General features: G+C 39.9%; 1 protein-coding gene across 1 annotated transcript; it reads right to left on the reverse strand.

The window, feature by feature from the left end:
* Positions 1–401: 401 nt before the first annotated feature.
* On the reverse strand, positions 402–4,122 carry LOC140935195 (cationic amino acid transporter 4-like). The gene is made up of 3 exons (XM_073384732.1): positions 2,986–4,122; positions 2,252–2,816; positions 402–547 (listed from the first exon to the last, which is right to left on the reverse strand). The coding sequence occupies exons 1-3, from the start codon at positions 4,120–4,122 to the stop codon at positions 405–407; spliced, it is 1,845 nt and encodes a 614-aa protein (XP_073240833.1). The 3' UTR covers positions 402–404.
* Positions 4,123–17,543: the final 13,421 nt, after the last annotated feature.

Below are 17,543 nucleotides of genomic sequence, written 5' to 3' on the forward strand. Positions count from 1 at the left end.
GATTTTCACAAAAATTCTCCGGTACACATGAAGCGATTTGTCGCTGCAACGTGTTGCCGCGACATGTTGCTGCAACTTGTCGCCTAGTGTGTACCGACCTTAAGAACGTTTAGTGACAACATGGAACTACGCATATCATAAAATTGAAATTGCACGCGATGAATTATCTGCCATGAAGTAGATGAGTCCGGACGTCTTAACGGAAGAGAAACGTGATTTGATTTTCGTAAAGCGACCACTGACTCTTCGCTTTATGGTAACTTACGGGAAGTTTGACTGTATAAATAAAACGTAATGCCGCAAAGTCAAACGTTCTTTTCATTCAGAATCACGGCTGTGACCTTGTTAGTTACAATATAATTACTGTAGTTATTCCTGTTTTATCGTGTTTTTCTTGTCCTCTATTATTCAGAAGCCAAAGGACATTCTTCAGCTTCTTTGCCAAAATCTTGCGTTTGTGAAACTATGAGATGTGTTTGCGTTATTTCTCTTTGCCGCATACCTTCCAAACTGTGTTTATAACCATAACCAAAGTATACAAGGAGTCCTGAAACGATTAAAGAGCATGAAGATTATTAGCATATTTTAGACATTCTAACTGCAAAACGGCTACCATTTTATCAATGCTTAAAGGAATTGTTGTTGACTCCCGTGTTAAGAGCCCTCGCGCATGCTGTGATTGTCTTGCCTTAACCGGGTTGACCCGGCTTAGGGCCTGTTTACATGGAGGTGGGGGGCCCCAGGTACGGTGAGGTAACCCGCTTAGGTGGGGTAACCCACCTGTCCATATAATCTCTCATTTTACTTTGATCACGTTTACATGATAGGTGGGGTGACCCGCCACACGTTACCTCAGTTATCTGGGGTCCCCCACCTCCATGTAAACAGGCCCTAAGCGAACCAAAGTGTTTTAATAATTTATGTAGAGAAAAGAGGGCGACCGGGCTAGTATGGGAGGGTCACCCTTCTAGCCAAGCAAACTTTTTTGTTTCTCACGTAAACGGTACACTGTGTTTTGTAAGAAAATGTAGGAAAAGTTGGCTTACATAAGAAAGCTCGGGTAGGCGAGGAACGTTCTATACCCAGGGCAAGTTTTCTCCAAATAAAAGGGGTCTAAGCGTGCTGAACCAAATCTTCCCATGGCTAGCCTGAGAAACGAGCACAGAAATTCCATACTGATGACGTGTTACTACCCAGATCTGGGTAGTACTTGTGATTGGTTTTGCCGCGTGGGAAATTTGTTTTAACCAGTTAGAAGCACTACCCAGATCTGGGTAGTGACGTGCCATCAGTATGGAATTTCTGCGCTCGTTTCTTAGACGTCATTTGGCGGGGAAACCGTTGGTGGCGTCGCGAGATGTCGGCTGTTTTTTCAGGCTATCCATGGCATGTATGATACATGAAATGATAGCCGATTCAGGTAGATCGCACCCACACCGATGAAACGTTCCCTACCTTTTTTAACAACCGTGTGTGTGTGCTCATTTGCATCCTTATGAATCACTAAATCAAAGCACGACAAAGGGAGAAAAGTCAGAGTTCTACCAGTCTGCTCCACAGCCGTTCTTTGAGTCAAAAAAGCTGTGAAGCGGACTAGAGCTTTGAACTGGGTCGGGATTTAAAAGATACTTAAAATTAATTGAAGGCAAGGCTGATCGGACAGGTAAGGATTGGTAATTTATTTGCCCAATTTTTCGACAAGACAAAACTAGTCTTCATCAAGGGCTTGAAAAGCTAAGTGAGAATAGAATAAACAGTCACAGTATTTACTAGTTTTGTCTTGTCGAAGTATTGGGCAAATAAATTACCAGTCCTTAGCTGTCTGATCAGCCTTGCCTTCAGTTTTAAGTGTTATCCTGATCTACACCAAGATCCGTCTTTCCGCCGCTGCTGTTTGTCTAAGGGGTCCTTGGAAGAATTGTCCGCTAATTTCAGAGATAGCCAATAGGCCATTTCCGAGTTCCCCCAGGCCTCTGTATCAAGACGACGTCAGGTGCTCAGCCTTTGACTGATGAAAATGAGATTTCATTCTCATGCAAATAAAACTCATTTTCACAAGAAAGGTTGTGCGCTTGGCCTCATTTTGAAAGTGAGGACTTTTGGAACTCGGAAGTAGCCTATTAAGTCTATGGTCAGTGACCCTTTCGGGTTTTGAACTTGAGCCTCCCCTTTAGCATGGCAGCCGTCAACTATCCGGGCGTCACCCGTCCCCCACCCCCACTCCCAACCTCTTCAGTCGGCAATAACTCACCTAGAGCCGTCCACACACCAAAACGGATGTATGTCCAAGGACTCAAGTTTACTATTAGTAGAACATTGAAGAATATTGCAATGGCTGGAACGAATGGCACTCCCGGGACGGTGAACGGAAACGTAGCGGAATTTTTTGGCTGTCTGATAATATACATCAAAGAGGCGACAATCGGTAAGCCAAAACTACAGCAAAGAAGGATTACCCAGGGCTCTGCTCGGCCTAAGTATGAATAAGTTCGAGTCAGACAAATTAAGAATGCTGTTATAGATACAAGCAGTGTGAACACACCAACGCGAGCGCGAGTGCTTGTTTTCTCGTCTGGTTCCCCTTTACTGCTCCTGATTTCTTCGTCGATGTTTTGCACCTGTCTGTAGCTAATATCCGCCCTGGCATCTGTTTCGTCTGAGTTACAACAGAGCGTCTTCATCCACGTTTTGGTTGTCTTGTCGTTTCCGTCGTTTTCCAAAGTTACACTTTCAACACCAGGAGTATATCTCGTGACGAGAACAGCAATTACTACCATAGTGTAAGCCATTAACGTGCCAATGGACAACATCTCAACCTAAAGGAAACGATAAAGCATGGATTTCAATAAGACCATGTTACCGAAGGGCATGTGTTGAAATCGAGTGAGTAGCTCGAAATTCGATCAATGATGCTCTTACACGATTTTAAACACACTTTTCTCTTAGTGGTGTAGAAAAAAAAATAGTAACAGTAGTAAATCTTACCAGCTGTTTGAGGTCCAGTAGTAAGGCCAAGGATGCAATCAAAACTCCACTAGCCAAAGCTGCCCGAACAGGTACTATTGTGGTGTCGTGCACATGCGCAAACCAGTTATACAGCAAGCCATCACTTGCCATGGAGTACAAGATACGAGGGACTGAAAATATGGCGGTCAGCAGACTACTCACAGTTGCGCAGAGCCCTCCAATTGCCACGACATACTTTGCGGCGCTGAATCCTCGTTGGGCAAAGGCTTGAGCCAGAGGTGCAAACTGACTGAGCTGATTATAAGGTATCATGAGAGTGAGAACTGTGGCGACTCCAAAATACGCAAGAAAACTGATCACAATCGTTAGGATGATCGATAATGGTATTGAACGCTTGGGGTTTAACGCCTCTTCGCTCGCTGTAGCAATGACGTCAAAGCCCACAAAGGCATAAAAACAACCTCCAGCGGCTTTTAGAACTCCATTCACTCCGTAAGGGGCAAATGCCTGCCAGGTTTTTCCTTCTACAAAGTATAAGCCAACGCAAATAATGAAAATGATGACAGAAAGATTTATAAACGTCATGACCTTGTTAAACAGTGAGGACTTTAGTGCACCTAAAGACACTATACACGAAATGACTAACGCCAAAGCCATGGCCAGGAAATCAGGAAAACTGCCGAGCGCTGGAACATTCCACTTAGCGATGTCCTCCATGAAGAAATTGTATATAGAGCCTTGCGCAAAGGAATTGATATACTCACTGCACGCTCGTGCCAAGCTTGCGGCCGCGATTATATATTCCAAAATCATGTTCCAGCCCACAAAAAATGCCCAGAACTCTCCAACAGTCGCGTAAGAGTAGACGTAGGCAGAGCCAGCCCTAGGTATTCGACAACCAAACTCGGCGTAACAAATCCCAGAAAAGAGAGCAGCTACTCCAGCAATAAAGAAGGAGACAACAACAGCTGGTCCTGCAACGTCACGTGCCAACTCTCCCGTAACTACATACAAACCTGCGCCAAGAACTGCAGCCACGCCAAGAGAGGTCAGGTCCAAAGTGGTTAGACATCTTTTCAGGGGGGTCTCTCCGAACCAGTTATCTTCAATCTTCTTTCGCGTTAAGATGTCGCAAATTTTGGAGAAACGATTCATATCTGAAAATTACAAGCATGGTATAAAGTCAATTCTATGATAATTCTAGAAGAAAGAGAAATTTAACATCGGATAGCTCAGAAAATTTTTCTAGCTCCAGCTGAGATTTGAACTCACAACCCTCCGAGTTTTAGATCAGCTGTTCTAACCACTGAGCTGCTGAAGCCACTGTGGAGAGTAAAGGCGAAATTTAAAAGATTACAATTACATCAACCATTGAGGACCTTCCTCTTATTTTTTCGAAATTTCAACAACATGGGCGCATTTACGTGTCGGCAGGAGCCCCAAACCCTGGTGTCGGATAATTAGAGTGCAAAACGTGTTACAGTGAATCTTAAGACGAAAGGGCGTCTGCCGGCACTTGCAGGCTAGTGTTAGCTTGTTCAATACTAAGGGTATCCAATAGGATACCCTCGAATCCCGTACCGCGTCATACCGATCCAAATTTTCGCGCAATTCCATAATCTGGATGGTTATTTTCGGCATCCCGCATTCCATACACACGTTCAATCCCGAATCTGGTTCCCATTTTTCATTAAAAATCCGAATCCCGCCCTTCAAATACGGTAAATCTCGCATTCCCAATAACATATCGGGTACCCTCAATATTATATACGTGAACTGATACCAGCAGAAGTCTATGATTTCAGGGAAATGACTAGACTAAAAGCAGTCTCTCTTTTTTCTTAGTCCGTCGTGCGAAAAGTGCGAGAGACGAAAATGACCACGCGCGTGACTGAAGGCGCGAGGCGGAAGAGAGACTGCTCGCAGTCTAGGAGACGACAAGTATCCCGGTCCGTTTCTGTCTTCCCCCCGGGATAACATCCTCACGGGCAACGCAGTCATTCGTTGATAACAGCCGAAGTCAAGAGTGATTCAACAGTCAAGAACTTTTTAGAAGAAGCTTGTCATATATCTTGATTAGAAAGATCAACAGGCAATTATCTAGGAAATTTAACGGTCATTAGAAACCACATTAAATATTTTCTTATTTCAGTTAATTACACCCGAGTAATCTACGCTAGGGTCGACAAGGTGTTTAATTTTTTGAGTGTAGCCGACCCACATCTGTTTTTACACTTATAAGATTAAGAATGAAACTGATATTTTCCTTGAAACAGATGTTCTGACTCCAGCATTTAACATTCACACTCATTAAAGACTTGCAAGTAGACTTATCTTTTTTAGAGCTAGAGTATTCGCTAATTAAGGTAAGGGGTCTTTTAAATTCAGTCCTGGTCCAAAGATTTGGGAATCTGTGCCCTTTTTTCTTTTGTGTCTGAAAAAATGAGTTCTCTGAAGGAAGATTGGAAGTACCACCTCTTGATGGCGAAGGTCTCAACGAACTTCAACGAGGTTATTCATCGGCTGTCAATAGGTCCGGCTAAAATTTATTTTTATTTTATTTTTTTCCGTCAACTGTCAAAAATGCAGATAGATATTACCCATCAAAAAGTTTCAAGGTATTTCAAATCTCACTATTTCAGCGGATCCTTACGGACGTCTCAGCCCCTGAAGAATCTCTAAATTGGAAAAAAATTGGGGCCCGTTTCTCGAAAGGCCAGAAAACTTTTCGGGTCCGAAGGTAAATTTTGAAATCAAAACCAGTTGAATAGTAGCAAAGTTTCTAGCTCACAAATCAGTCAGTTCCGCTTCGTTTCTGACAATTTCATTGTATTATTTTCAAAATTATTGAAAGTTTGATCTTGAATGCAAACACGGTAAACATAAAACAGCTTTCGGGCCCGAAAAGTTAGAAGCAGGCCCCTGTTCCCATGTATGTTCACTCTGTCTAGCTATTACAAGACCATACAACTTGCTTATATCTGAAAATATTTCGATATTTTATAACTGAAAGGACAAGATGACCTTCAAAACACAACAGTTAATGTAAATTTATACAGAAGATAATTATTTCTTAAACTCCTGGACTAAATTTCCACTTATTAACAGTTAACCGCCAAAAGCGCTAAAATTTAACCAACAGTAAAAACTGGAAAAAAAATGACAGAGAACGGTCAAAGATGCCGTCTCATTGAGACCCTTCTTGACCAATTCAACATGCTTTTACTGCTGCTTTCTTATTACCATTTTACTGAATATCAATGGTGACAAATTACTCCTTAATTTGGGCGCGAAATTTCAGCGTTTATACTACTACATGAGAAATTGCTGCAATTTGATTGGCTTAGAGCAGTGGTATTTCAGCTTAATTTGAAATACCTACATGTGAAAATTACAACCTTTTGTGGGTAGTAGTATAAACAAATAATAGCATGATTTGTACGTGATATTTGGCATAAATACCACTCGTTATATTTCAAAATTGTCTCAAATTTCACTCGCCTAACGGCTCGTGAAATTACGTCTAACAATTTTGAAATATGACTCGCGGTATTTATGCCAAATATCACTACTAATCATGCTATTACCTTTACTAATTTATTATTTGACTTGTGAAATTATAAAATTGTCATGGCGACTTTCCATACGTGTCAGTGCCAAGATGTCGGCAAAGTTTTAAAAAGTTATGAATGAAGATTTCAGGGCTTTTAAAGACGCTTTAGAAAACCTAAACTCTCGAAAAAGCACATCAAGAAGGATTCTACTAATTCTACTACCAAGATAATGCAATTGTTGTTACGAAAAGTTCTCCCGAAAATTTCCGTCGGTATAAAGACAACACGTCCTCTGGAATATTCTCAAGAAAGTACGGCTACTCTACATCCTCTTGAACTTTCGACCTTACTCAGCTTACTTTAATATTAGGATAGCTAATTGTTTCGGATGAGACGAAAAAGCCACCACAACTTTCGAAACGAGAAACGTTCCTTTAAGACATCCGAAAAGGTAGTTTCTATGGTAGCTCTAAATTAACAAACAGGCTTCTAATTAAACCATAGAGAAAATCGTTCGAGACACATATTTGAACACATTCGGTCGTTGCGTTCCCCTGGCTCTTCTTACTTTGGACACCACACAATATGAGCTATGTCTCTGGTCTTCATCGCCTAAGAGTTGCTACTGTATTCACTCTTTTTTTCATTTACAGTATAAATTGGGTGTAAATCGCTTGCCCTGTATGGTGTAGATAAAGAACTGATTTGTTCTCATCTGGGTGAATTCAATCGTGGCAAAATCACCTTTAAAAGCCGCGCCTAGAAAATGACTGTCCATTCACTGCGTTAAACGAAGTCGGTGTCAACTTTGTACTACTACTGGTGATATAAGTTAATGTCGACGCCGTTTTTAAGTAGCAGAGTTAAGCATTTACTCGCGCTAAAATAAGAGTCGTTGATACATTCAGATGATTCAACAAACAAGCTTCTTCTGTTTTCAAAGCGTAGAGACGAAAAGCTGCTGATGAATAAATTTCTTTTGTTTCCACAAATAATAAAAGGGAGTGAGCAGTTCATACCTTGATTGTTTCCAGTTATTTCTAAGACGGTGATTTCTCTATGCCAAGAGGTTGAATGATGTGCTTGTTGCTGTTTGGTTGCGATTCAGCTGCATGGTTCATTTGCTTTTAAAGAAATTATACATTCACATAATACTGTATATTTTGTTTCACATGATTTGTAAGCATCCAGGCATAACCTTTCAAATGTGTGCTGTTTGTCTCGATATTCTCTCAAAATTTGTCGAGGGTTAGGAGTTGGAAGGTTTTGAAACCTCTTGTTTACATTATGTTAATAGTCGTTTTTTTGACATGCATGTTAACAAGAAGTTTTTGACTAGACATATAAACTTTTTCTCATCATTTATTTTATTCATGAAATGTTGAAGCCGTTACGCCTAAGCTACTTTGCTTTTGAAGACAAAGAAAACCTGATGAACGGCAACACTGGAAACAATTTGCAGCTAGAAGGGGAAAAAGTTGGTTTGGGGGGAAAGAATGGTTTGTATGTGAAAGGGGTACCATTTGTCAATAGAAGATATACGAAAGGGGTTTCTTTTCTGTCAAAACTAGTAATTTCTGGCCGAAAATTCAATTTCGGTGGTTTGAGTACCCCCACTCCCCCACCCGGGGGTGCAATTTTGCTGTGATACCAGACCCAGGCGCCGCTAATTGGGACGGAAAGTTTAGCAAGACAAAAAAGTTTGATTTTTTCTCTGGTCTTCCCGATAGGCTTTAATTATACTATTTTATCTGCGAAAAACAAACACTGCTAAGGCATTCATAACTGTCGCATTCGGCGTTGCCGGTGAGAAGTCTTTCTTTTTCAGTATTAACTGAGCTTGCGAATTAAAGAAGCAAGAAAGTTCTCACACGCCGAATGAATGAAGCTCTATTTATATGCTAGTAAGCCGACAAAAAAAAAATAATATAGAAGTAAAGGGAAAACAAAAAAACTTATTTACAATATAAAGCCTAACATTGCGTGATGTAACTAATTACAATAAAAAGCCTAATTACATAATAGAATATAGCTATTTTTGAGAATTAGCTAGAACCAAGAGAGAATCATTCTCTCTTGCTAGAACCTTAGCTGGCGGACTGCTTTTTTAGAAGTAGCCTGTTCCAGGCTCCGACAGAGATAATCGGGCTCGCTGAATTGAGAAAACGCGAACAAGAAAATAAAAGGGGAGGAAACTGGGGAGAGAAGGGGCGGCTTCCTTTTTCCTTTTTTTCCCGCCCCGCCAACTTTTCCCATGCCTTTTACTTTTGCGTCTTCCCCACGATCTAAGAGCCTGGAACAGGCTATTTTAGAAGCTGACAATGTACTTAGGGATCTTAAGGTATCAGAAATCTTGTTCCAAGTAATAGCCGCCAAGTATTTTACTGAGTTCTTGCCATAACGAGTCGTATTAGGTTGTGGTACTTGCAGCTTGTTATTCCCTCTCAGGTTTTTGATGTTGTCTCTTAACCTAAAAAGGTCTCAGGTGGATAATTGTTTATTGTCTTAAATACAATAATTAAAAAGTTCTGATCGCTAATTAGACTTTAAACAGTGATGCCATATGGAGGAACAGTAATGAAAATGAGACATTATGAACGAATTACAAAGGCAGAGTTTGGTCCGAAACGATAATATATTCTCTAGTCTACAAAGAATATCTAATTGCTTTCCAACTTTCCTGCTAATTTTCGTAATGTGCTTTCCAAAATTCAGGGAATCATCCAATGTTAGCCCAAACAGATAATATTAATAATTATAATAATAATAATAATAATAGTAATAATAATAATAATAATAATAATAATAACAATCTTTATACAGGGAGCTCACTTGACAAAGAGTGATATTCAGTGAGGCGCTGTAAAACAATTGAAAAATAAATGATCTTAGATAGATGAATGCGTAATAGTAATAATAAGTAAAAAGTTAAGAACTAAAAACCTAAATTATACAAGTTACAGGTTAAAAATGTTAAAATGTCAGATAGATTAAAATATCAAAAGCTTTAAAATATCTAAAATATATAGCTTTGAATGTTCTGTTTAAAAAGAAGAAGAGAGTTAATTTCTTTAAAAGATGCGTCTAAAATGTTCCATTCCTTAGCTCACTGATAAAAAAGTCTGCTTTCCGTAATTCCTTTTAGCGAGAGGAAGACGAAAATCTACTGTATCAACTAGTGGTAAGGCAACACCTTCAGCAAATAGTGATAGCTTGACATTTAGCGAGAGAACCATCGCCTTGCGTCTTTCAGGGTTCAAGATCATCTTGTTATTGAATAAACTGGGGCTGGGTTGTATTTTTCACACGTGTGAAAAAAACATCGTTCGCTCCTCTGAAAGGGCGAAATCGCTTTTCACCTCGTTTTGCAACGATTTTTCGAAACAAGTTGCACGTTTTTGCTGTCCTTTTTCCCTTAACTTCAGGCTACGCAACACTGCTGCAAATCTAGTTCAATAGCGACATTGCGCGATGTACCAACCACGAATCAAACCTGTATTGCAACAAATCAGGCTGTTGCAGCTTGTTCAAAGTTGTTGCATAAAGTAGAGAGTAGTTCCACTTTTTGCAAACGACTCCTTGTTGCGCGTTTTACCGGACTAAGGCAAACTTGTTTTGCAACAAGTGACGTAACGCCTGGGTATTTTATCCATGCAGAAGTCAGTATTTACGTAGACTGCGAGCAGTGTCATATTCTTTTTGGAGTCACTATGGGTCAAGAACGTTTTACCATTAATTTGCATAGTTTACTTTTTCGCTCGAAGGACGACCGCTCGGCGCGGTTTAGTATTCACGCAACTCGCAACAAACTAATCTTTGGAAAGACAGGTTTGAACGTGGGCGATAAAACGCGGAATGATGTCTTTTCAACTTGTCTTACAGCAATGTTGCAAAACAAGTTGGGCGTTTTCGTTGTTCGTTTTACCGTGGCTTGAATTAAAAGGCGATTTTGCGCGTTTTACCACCCACGCTCAAACCTGTTTAGCAGCCATTCAGTTTGTTGCAAGTTGCACGAATACTGACTTCTGAATGGATAAAGTTAAGCGGGACTCACAAGTTTGCGTTGGGCCGGTGAAACGCGCAACAGGTACAGATTTTGGTGCAAAAAGAAAACTACTGACTTTACTTTCTCCAACAACTTTTCGCCTCATGCAACAACCTTTGTTGCAAGATAGGTTTGATTTCTGAGTGGTAAAATGCACAACATTACTATATTCAACTTGTTTTGCAGCAAAGCAAGTTGTACACGTTTTTGTTGCCCGTTTTATCGCACCTTTAACGTCTGACGTACGTGAACAATTAGTCCCAGGTGTAACCATTTTATGCAACCGGTCCCTGTAGATAACTAAGATTTAAGACTACCGTTAACGGCTACGGTTGGACGAGTACGCGGGATCTGGGTTGAGCTTTTTGTGCACGCGTAAAAGTTATGGGATGGCGTTTTGCTAAGCGTTTTGCTTACCGTCGTGTTTCACTACGGTACGTTTTGACAGCTTTTCTCGTCGTAGTCAAAGATCTACAACGTGTGACTTCAAAGGTGAGAATTTCGTATGTTACTCAAAGAAATAACACATTTCTTTTTCTTTTTGATTTATTTTCTAACTTTACCAATGAGCTTCGTTTGTTTCTTAAAGAAGTGACCCTGATTTCTTTTTTTTTCGTTTTATTTTCAGAGTTTACGAAGTGGTGCGGGAGTGAAAGCCACGGTGGAAGTTCGTAAGTAAACCGATTGTTTTGTAGTAGATCGCTCATACTGGTTTGTAGTAGATCGCTGCATTTGCTTCAACATGAAATAGGTTGAAATTTTGGAATGTTTTTAATTGTTTATTTGCTTATTGTTAAAAATTGACAGGGTCACTACCTCGGCCGCCGCGGACAGCTTTACCTGTTTCTTTAGGGCATCAAAAATTTTCTGGGACCTGTAAAGCGCTAACAAATAGAGGGATATCTTCTTTGTCTACTCTAAATTTAGCTCTAACTTCACTGCTGTCAAAGTTATCGAGGCTGAAAGGCTTGTATTCCCAGTGAGGAAAATTTAAATTTGTGGACTCGCACTCTTCGTAAAGAATAAGAAACTCCTCTTCACTGATCAGTCCATCAGAAAAAGCGCAAAGTAAGCACGAAGTTCATGAAATGACATTTTTCACACGATGACCGTCGGTAAGTGATTCAACCGTGGCAGCTTGCTTGTTTACAATCTTAATCTCATTTTTTTCGCGCCAAACGGTTCGAACTCGATCCAATCCACCATCGACAAGAACCAGACCTCTCCTGCTCGTCCAACCGTAGTCATTCAACCGTAGTGCTCAATCTTAAATTCCCTATTTGCAGTAAGCTCGCTCAATAAAAACTATTAGTTTATCTATGACCTCACTACAGCACACAAGACCAACCTCGTCCCCAGGGTCTTCTCGCCATGCATGACATGCGTTATGTGTGGAGTGACAGCGGAGGTAGAGATAGAAATAAACCATGAGACCGGGGAAACGTCCCACACTTTTCCCAAATAGCGAAAGATATTTTTTGCCCCATGCAAATTACGAGTTATAAAGAAACACAATGAAACGGCTTTACCTACTTCCAACGACACAATCATCTAAACTGAGATAAGACAGGCGCAAAAACAAAAAGCTTGACTGATATCATCAGTTTTGAAGTAGTCCGCTCGAGGTTTAAGCCTGGAGCCGGTTGCAAAAATAGGTAGCTTTAGCTTCAGCTCGTGTCCACTCGCATCCGGATATAAAACGGAGATTTTTTCACACTCTAGAAACTATGTGGGGAAAGAATTCAAGCTCTCCGCGAAACGATTTCTGGGATAGTTTGGTTGGTTACTTATAACTTGCCAATAGAGCGATTTTCGTATGACCTTGAAAAATGGTTTCGGTAAGTGTTTCTTATTTGTTTCATCAGCCAATGGATGAATAGGTCAAAACATGGCCTCTTCGTTTTCCCGCCAAAGAAAACCCTAACGTGAAAAGGCATTGTTCGATTGGCCAGTCACTTCGCAGTATGACGTCAAAGCGAAGCATCGGTTGATTTCTAGAAAGTTCTGGGGCGTGAAGTTTTTTCACCCAAGCGTTCGCTCAACCAACCAAAAGCCGCGTGCGTTTGTATCTGTTCGATAAACCAATCAAATCGCTCTATTTCCGTTCGTTTGTTGTTCCTGTTTTGTTAGCACGTTTTCATTTCGAGGTCATACGAAAATCGCTCTATCGACCAATTATAACTAAGCATGTCCGACCCAAACTATCCCAGAAATCACTTCACCAAAAGCTAGTACCCATTCTCCCTAGAGTTTCTGAAGTGGGGAGTTTTTTTTGGACGATTTTGTTGCCGTCGCCATCGTCGTTGCTAACTGAGCTCATTAACATCAACGTCGGACGTTACTGTTAACATCTGACTTTCACCGCCGGTCAAAATCTTTATTTTAAAGCCAGAAGTTAACTGTTGCGTCTGATGCATCTGTCTGAGATTTCATGCAACTAGCTCCTACGTCTTTCGTTTAGCGAACCGGAAATCGATCAATCAGGTATCACCCTTACCTCGCCCTCATCTTCAACAGTCGGCACCCACTTACCTAAACATAATAACCACACGCTGAAATAACAGCAGCAAGCTTTATTTGAATGACTATAGCAAAGTTTTAAAATATTACTATAGCCTCTGAAATTTTATTCGTAATCGTTTATAATCGTTTTAAAATATGAGAAAAGAGGAAATATTAAATCATCACTTACTTTAACCTGCAATCCTGGCAGAAGTTATTCCGGAAACAAGTTTGTCTCTTAAATAAATTCTGAATGTTTATAATACAGTGAGTAGAATGGCCCTTTTATGCATGTTTACGTGAGACTAGCAATTTTCACCCTCTTTTTTCAACAAAATCCTTCTCATTGCACTGGGTTGCGAACGAATTCACATCTAGAAGACTTCTTAACGTTCATTGTCAAAACGTGGGACGATATTTAAATTTGCTCGTTTGACGTAAACATGCACAAGGGAATTTCATCAGCTATGATAACAAGGTCTCATTTGATAGTAGTCGTTGGAATGGGACTTTAGAAATTAAAGATCATTGTCTCTTGTCGACAATAGCTTGGACGGTCTACTAAAAATGAGTTTCGTCTTCCATTTTGTTACAGCTCCACAGATTGCATAACCTTCCACGTGGTTCAAGCCTAAGTTTGAATTGTGACTGCTAATTCTCATCATGCTCGACGGTCTCCTTGTCCCGTGCTCACCCCTTGTTCAAGTCGTGAATTAAAGTCGTAATTCAAGAGCTACAACTCGGAAGAGTGATACAAATAGTGTCTTAAGCCTAAGTTGCATTTGAACGATTCTTAAAACTGGTGAATGGGATAAATTTCAATGAAATTGCATAAATTATTCAGTAGTGACTCTGAGAACTAAGAGTTACAAATAATCTCGAGTGAACCTGAGTGAAAAAAAAAAAAAACTGAAAAAGCTATTATTTCATAAAACTTTATTCGAGTTATGTCAAAAACAAAAACGAAATTTTTCGTCCTAAATACTTCTCTTTCTGTATCTTCGCCAGGTACTAGAGACTTATTTACATACTTACTACTTGCTACTCATTACTTATATTTCTTTTGACATCTTTATTGTTGTACTGAACAAATCGGCCCAATGTTTCTATTAGTTCAACGACAAATACGCAAAGTTACTCCTGTATTTGTAAGAACAAACACGAGGGAGGAGGAGAAAAGGATCATTGTTTGATTAATCAACTTCTATTGTCCTTCCGTTAACCTCAACTTGTGAACATCTAATGTCACGTTGTCTCCAATAAGCATGAATGGCGCCCACTGCGTTATCTTAGAGAAACATTCGCCTAGACAAAGAAAGATACACTCTAGGTTTCCATAGCATTCGGCTTCTATTTCTTCCCGTTTCCTCGTTTTCTGTGCGATTGCAAGTGCTTTTTCGGAAAGGTCTAAAGCCCTGACGTGATCCCCCAATCGATGGAATACAATTCCTAGTTGTTCATAACACCTGGCTTCTTGTTCCCTGTCGCCGACTTTCTCTGCGATTGCAAGGGCTTTTTCGTAATATTCTTTAGCCTTGACATAGTCATCGAGAAACACAAAGATATCTCCTAGGTCTGTATAGCACTTGGATTCTTGTTCCTTGGGGCCAATTAACCCTGCGATTGCAAGTGCTTTTTCGCTATGTTCTTTAGCCTTGACATATTCACCGAGGTGCAGAAACACACATCCTAGCATTGTATAGAAATAAGATTCTCTTTCCCTGTGGCCAATTTTCCCTGCGATTGCAAGTGCTTTTTCGTAATATTCTTGAGCATTGACATATTTACCGAGAGAATGAAAGATACTTCCTAGGTTTCCATTGCATTTGGCTTCTGTTTCCCTGTCGCCAATTTTCTCTGCGATTGCAAGTGCTTTTTCGTAATGTTCTTTAGCCTCGACATATTCACCGAGGGACTTAAAGATACTTCCAAGATTGTCATAACATTCTGCTGTTCTTTCTTCATATCCAGTTTCTAACGCAATCTTTAGTGCTTTTATGAAAAGCCCTTTTGCTTCATTGTACTTACGTTGATCTTTGTACAATTCTGCCAATATGCAGGTTGTCCCCAGTTCTACTTTTCTCGCGAAAACTGGTCGTACATTGAAGAGAGGTTTTGTGCTGCATTTTTTTGCGTGACTGTCAACATTCTCAGAACCTCTGGCACACTTTTCTTCTGTATTTCCCAGTGTCTTGTACTCGAGAAGAAACAAAATTTCTTTACACATCTCAATAGCGTTTGGAAGTGGATGTGTGTTGCGGAGATAAACGGAAGCGGAAAGAAGACCTGTGAGCAGACTTTCATGTTTGTTACCGTGATCAACCCACCTGAGGAAATGAAACGGAAAAAGTAAAATAACAAAGAGAAAATTTAGTTATAAAATCAACCAGTCCTTCTTGATAACAATAAAAAAACCCAATTGCACATATACGTTATTTGAAAGTTTACTGACGTTACGGTAATGTCCTTTTGTTTTCTAAAAAGGATTACAATTTTTATTTTATTGTCTCTAATATGTTATAATGTTTGCTAGCGAGAACAAAACACTGAATGCTGTCAGGTCTGTAATCAATAATTAGTTTCTATAAAGTTGTCAAACCCCTATTTTAAAATTTTTCTGGATTCGTACTTTTTGTTTTTTTTTACATCCTATTTTCCCCTTTGGGTGGTTTCTTACTGCTAGCCATTACAGCCTCGCGAGGTTTTTGCGGTAAACGCATTTCTATTAATGTTTATATAACATTGGCTTATTCTTCCACTGTGCATACATTGTATGTCGAGATATGAGGCACCTGGAAAGTTAAGAAAGCACTCAAATAAAGTCACAAGACATTCGCCCATCTTCTGAAATTCCACACGGAAGCCGCGTAAATATGCGGATTCCCGAGCGAGTTTGTGACGTTGAGGGTGACCCAGTTTGTTCTAAAAATAGCACATTTGGCTATTTCGATGAAACCGCGTGGACCCCGCGCTTGCAGTATTCACAAAAGGTGATCAAAGGACAGCATTTTTCCAGGCAACACAAAATGGCGCACGAACTGCAATCGCCTTTGCACGTCAACCAAAAGCGCACATTTGTAAGAGTTCTGGATTCTGTTTTTACAATATAATAACTCACTGAGAGCATCCTGGAAAAGGTATGCAAAAATCGAATCAAAATCGAAACGTGGAAGCAAAGAATCGTGAATCGAACCGAACGGTCATAATCGCGATTAATCGAGAATTCGATTAATCGTTTCATCACTAATTCAAAGCAAGAAATTGTTTTTCCCTAAAATTATCAAGAACAAATACTTCTCAAGGCCGAAAAAGCAACCATTTTTAATCTTGCATTGCGCGCCACCTTTGTTTGCATTAGTGTAGTTTCACACTACACTGAGTCTACCTCAAGGACTGAGCGCCTCAAAAACTATGCCCATTGGACTTCTATACTAAAAAAATTGTATGGGGCATACAATTTAATACTTACAGGCAAAACCGCATTTTGAGTCACTTCTTGAATGATAGTGTATATAAATCAATTTACGTCAACTGAAATGAAACGCAACAAAAGACAATTATTATGGCATTTTCACCTTGGGGCATAAGTTAAGGGTAGGTGCTAGGTAGGTAGAAAGCAACACAAAACTGAATGCAAGATTGGCAATACTGCAAAGGGCTGATTTATTTGAGGCTAAACAAACAAAATTTGCCTTCCCCAGGGCCAGAGCTACACTGAAAGAAAATACTACAATGGGTCCTAAAATTTGAATATAAATTTACATAAGAGGTAAATAAATTAAAAATGGGAAAAATAGATAGAATAATGTATAGGTAAATAATTATACAATAAAGGGATTGATATCGCAAGGATGATGGTTCAACTGTACCTTATCAACAAACTTAAAATTGATTTCAATAAGCGCCTTACTCCAAAATGGCGTCACATTTTGATATTCTTTTGTTTTTCGTTTGAATTTTGCAATCAAGGCAAAGAGAAATGATTAACAAAAATATCAATAGCCTGCGTAGATGGCGTTAAAGGGGACGTGGTGGTGGTGGTGGTGGTGGGGGGGGGGGGGGGGGTTATGAAAGAAAAGGAGGGAGGAAAAAAGGACAGGGGATTGGAGAGAGAAGGAAGGGAACGGCGTTCCCTTCTTTTCTTTCTGACACTACTCGGGATTTTGGCTCTCAGCGAAACCTCCGCGGGAGGTAAATGATCTTAAAAAAAATTCCCGAATAATCTATAAAGAAAATACTAGGGAATTCATTTATAGTACATGTCTATAAATCGGGTAACAAACGGCTGAGTAACAAGCTCGGATTTTCTTGCTAAATACAGTTAAATCCAAAAGGATTGTTTTAAAAAAATGGATAGACCTACAAGAAACGTTTTTGGAGCTCTTCAATACACTACACCTCGTTTTCACCTCCTTTTAAACTTGACAACACACTCCCGCTTGTTTTTGGAACTATGCGTATAACTTGTACGTTTA

Source organism: Porites lutea, chromosome 4, assembly GCF_958299795.1.
Source record: "Porites lutea chromosome 4, jaPorLute2.1, whole genome shotgun sequence".
Taxonomy (NCBI): Eukaryota; Metazoa; Cnidaria; class Anthozoa; order Scleractinia; family Poritidae; genus Porites; species Porites lutea.

Bases quoted from the DNA above. Each gene is read 5' to 3' on its own strand.
- LOC140935195 (XM_073384732.1), bottom strand. From the start codon at position 4,122: ATGAATCGTTTCTCCAAAATTTGCGACATCTTAACGCGAAAGAAGATT. The intron at 2,817-2,985 runs GTAAGATTTACT...CGTTTCCTTTAG, and splicing joins TACTGGACCTCAAACAGCTG to GTTGAGATGTTGTCCATTGG. The intron at 548-2,251 runs GTGAGTTATTGC...TAATCGTTTCAG, and splicing joins TGGTGTGTGGACGGCTCTAG to GACTCCTTGTATACTTTGGT.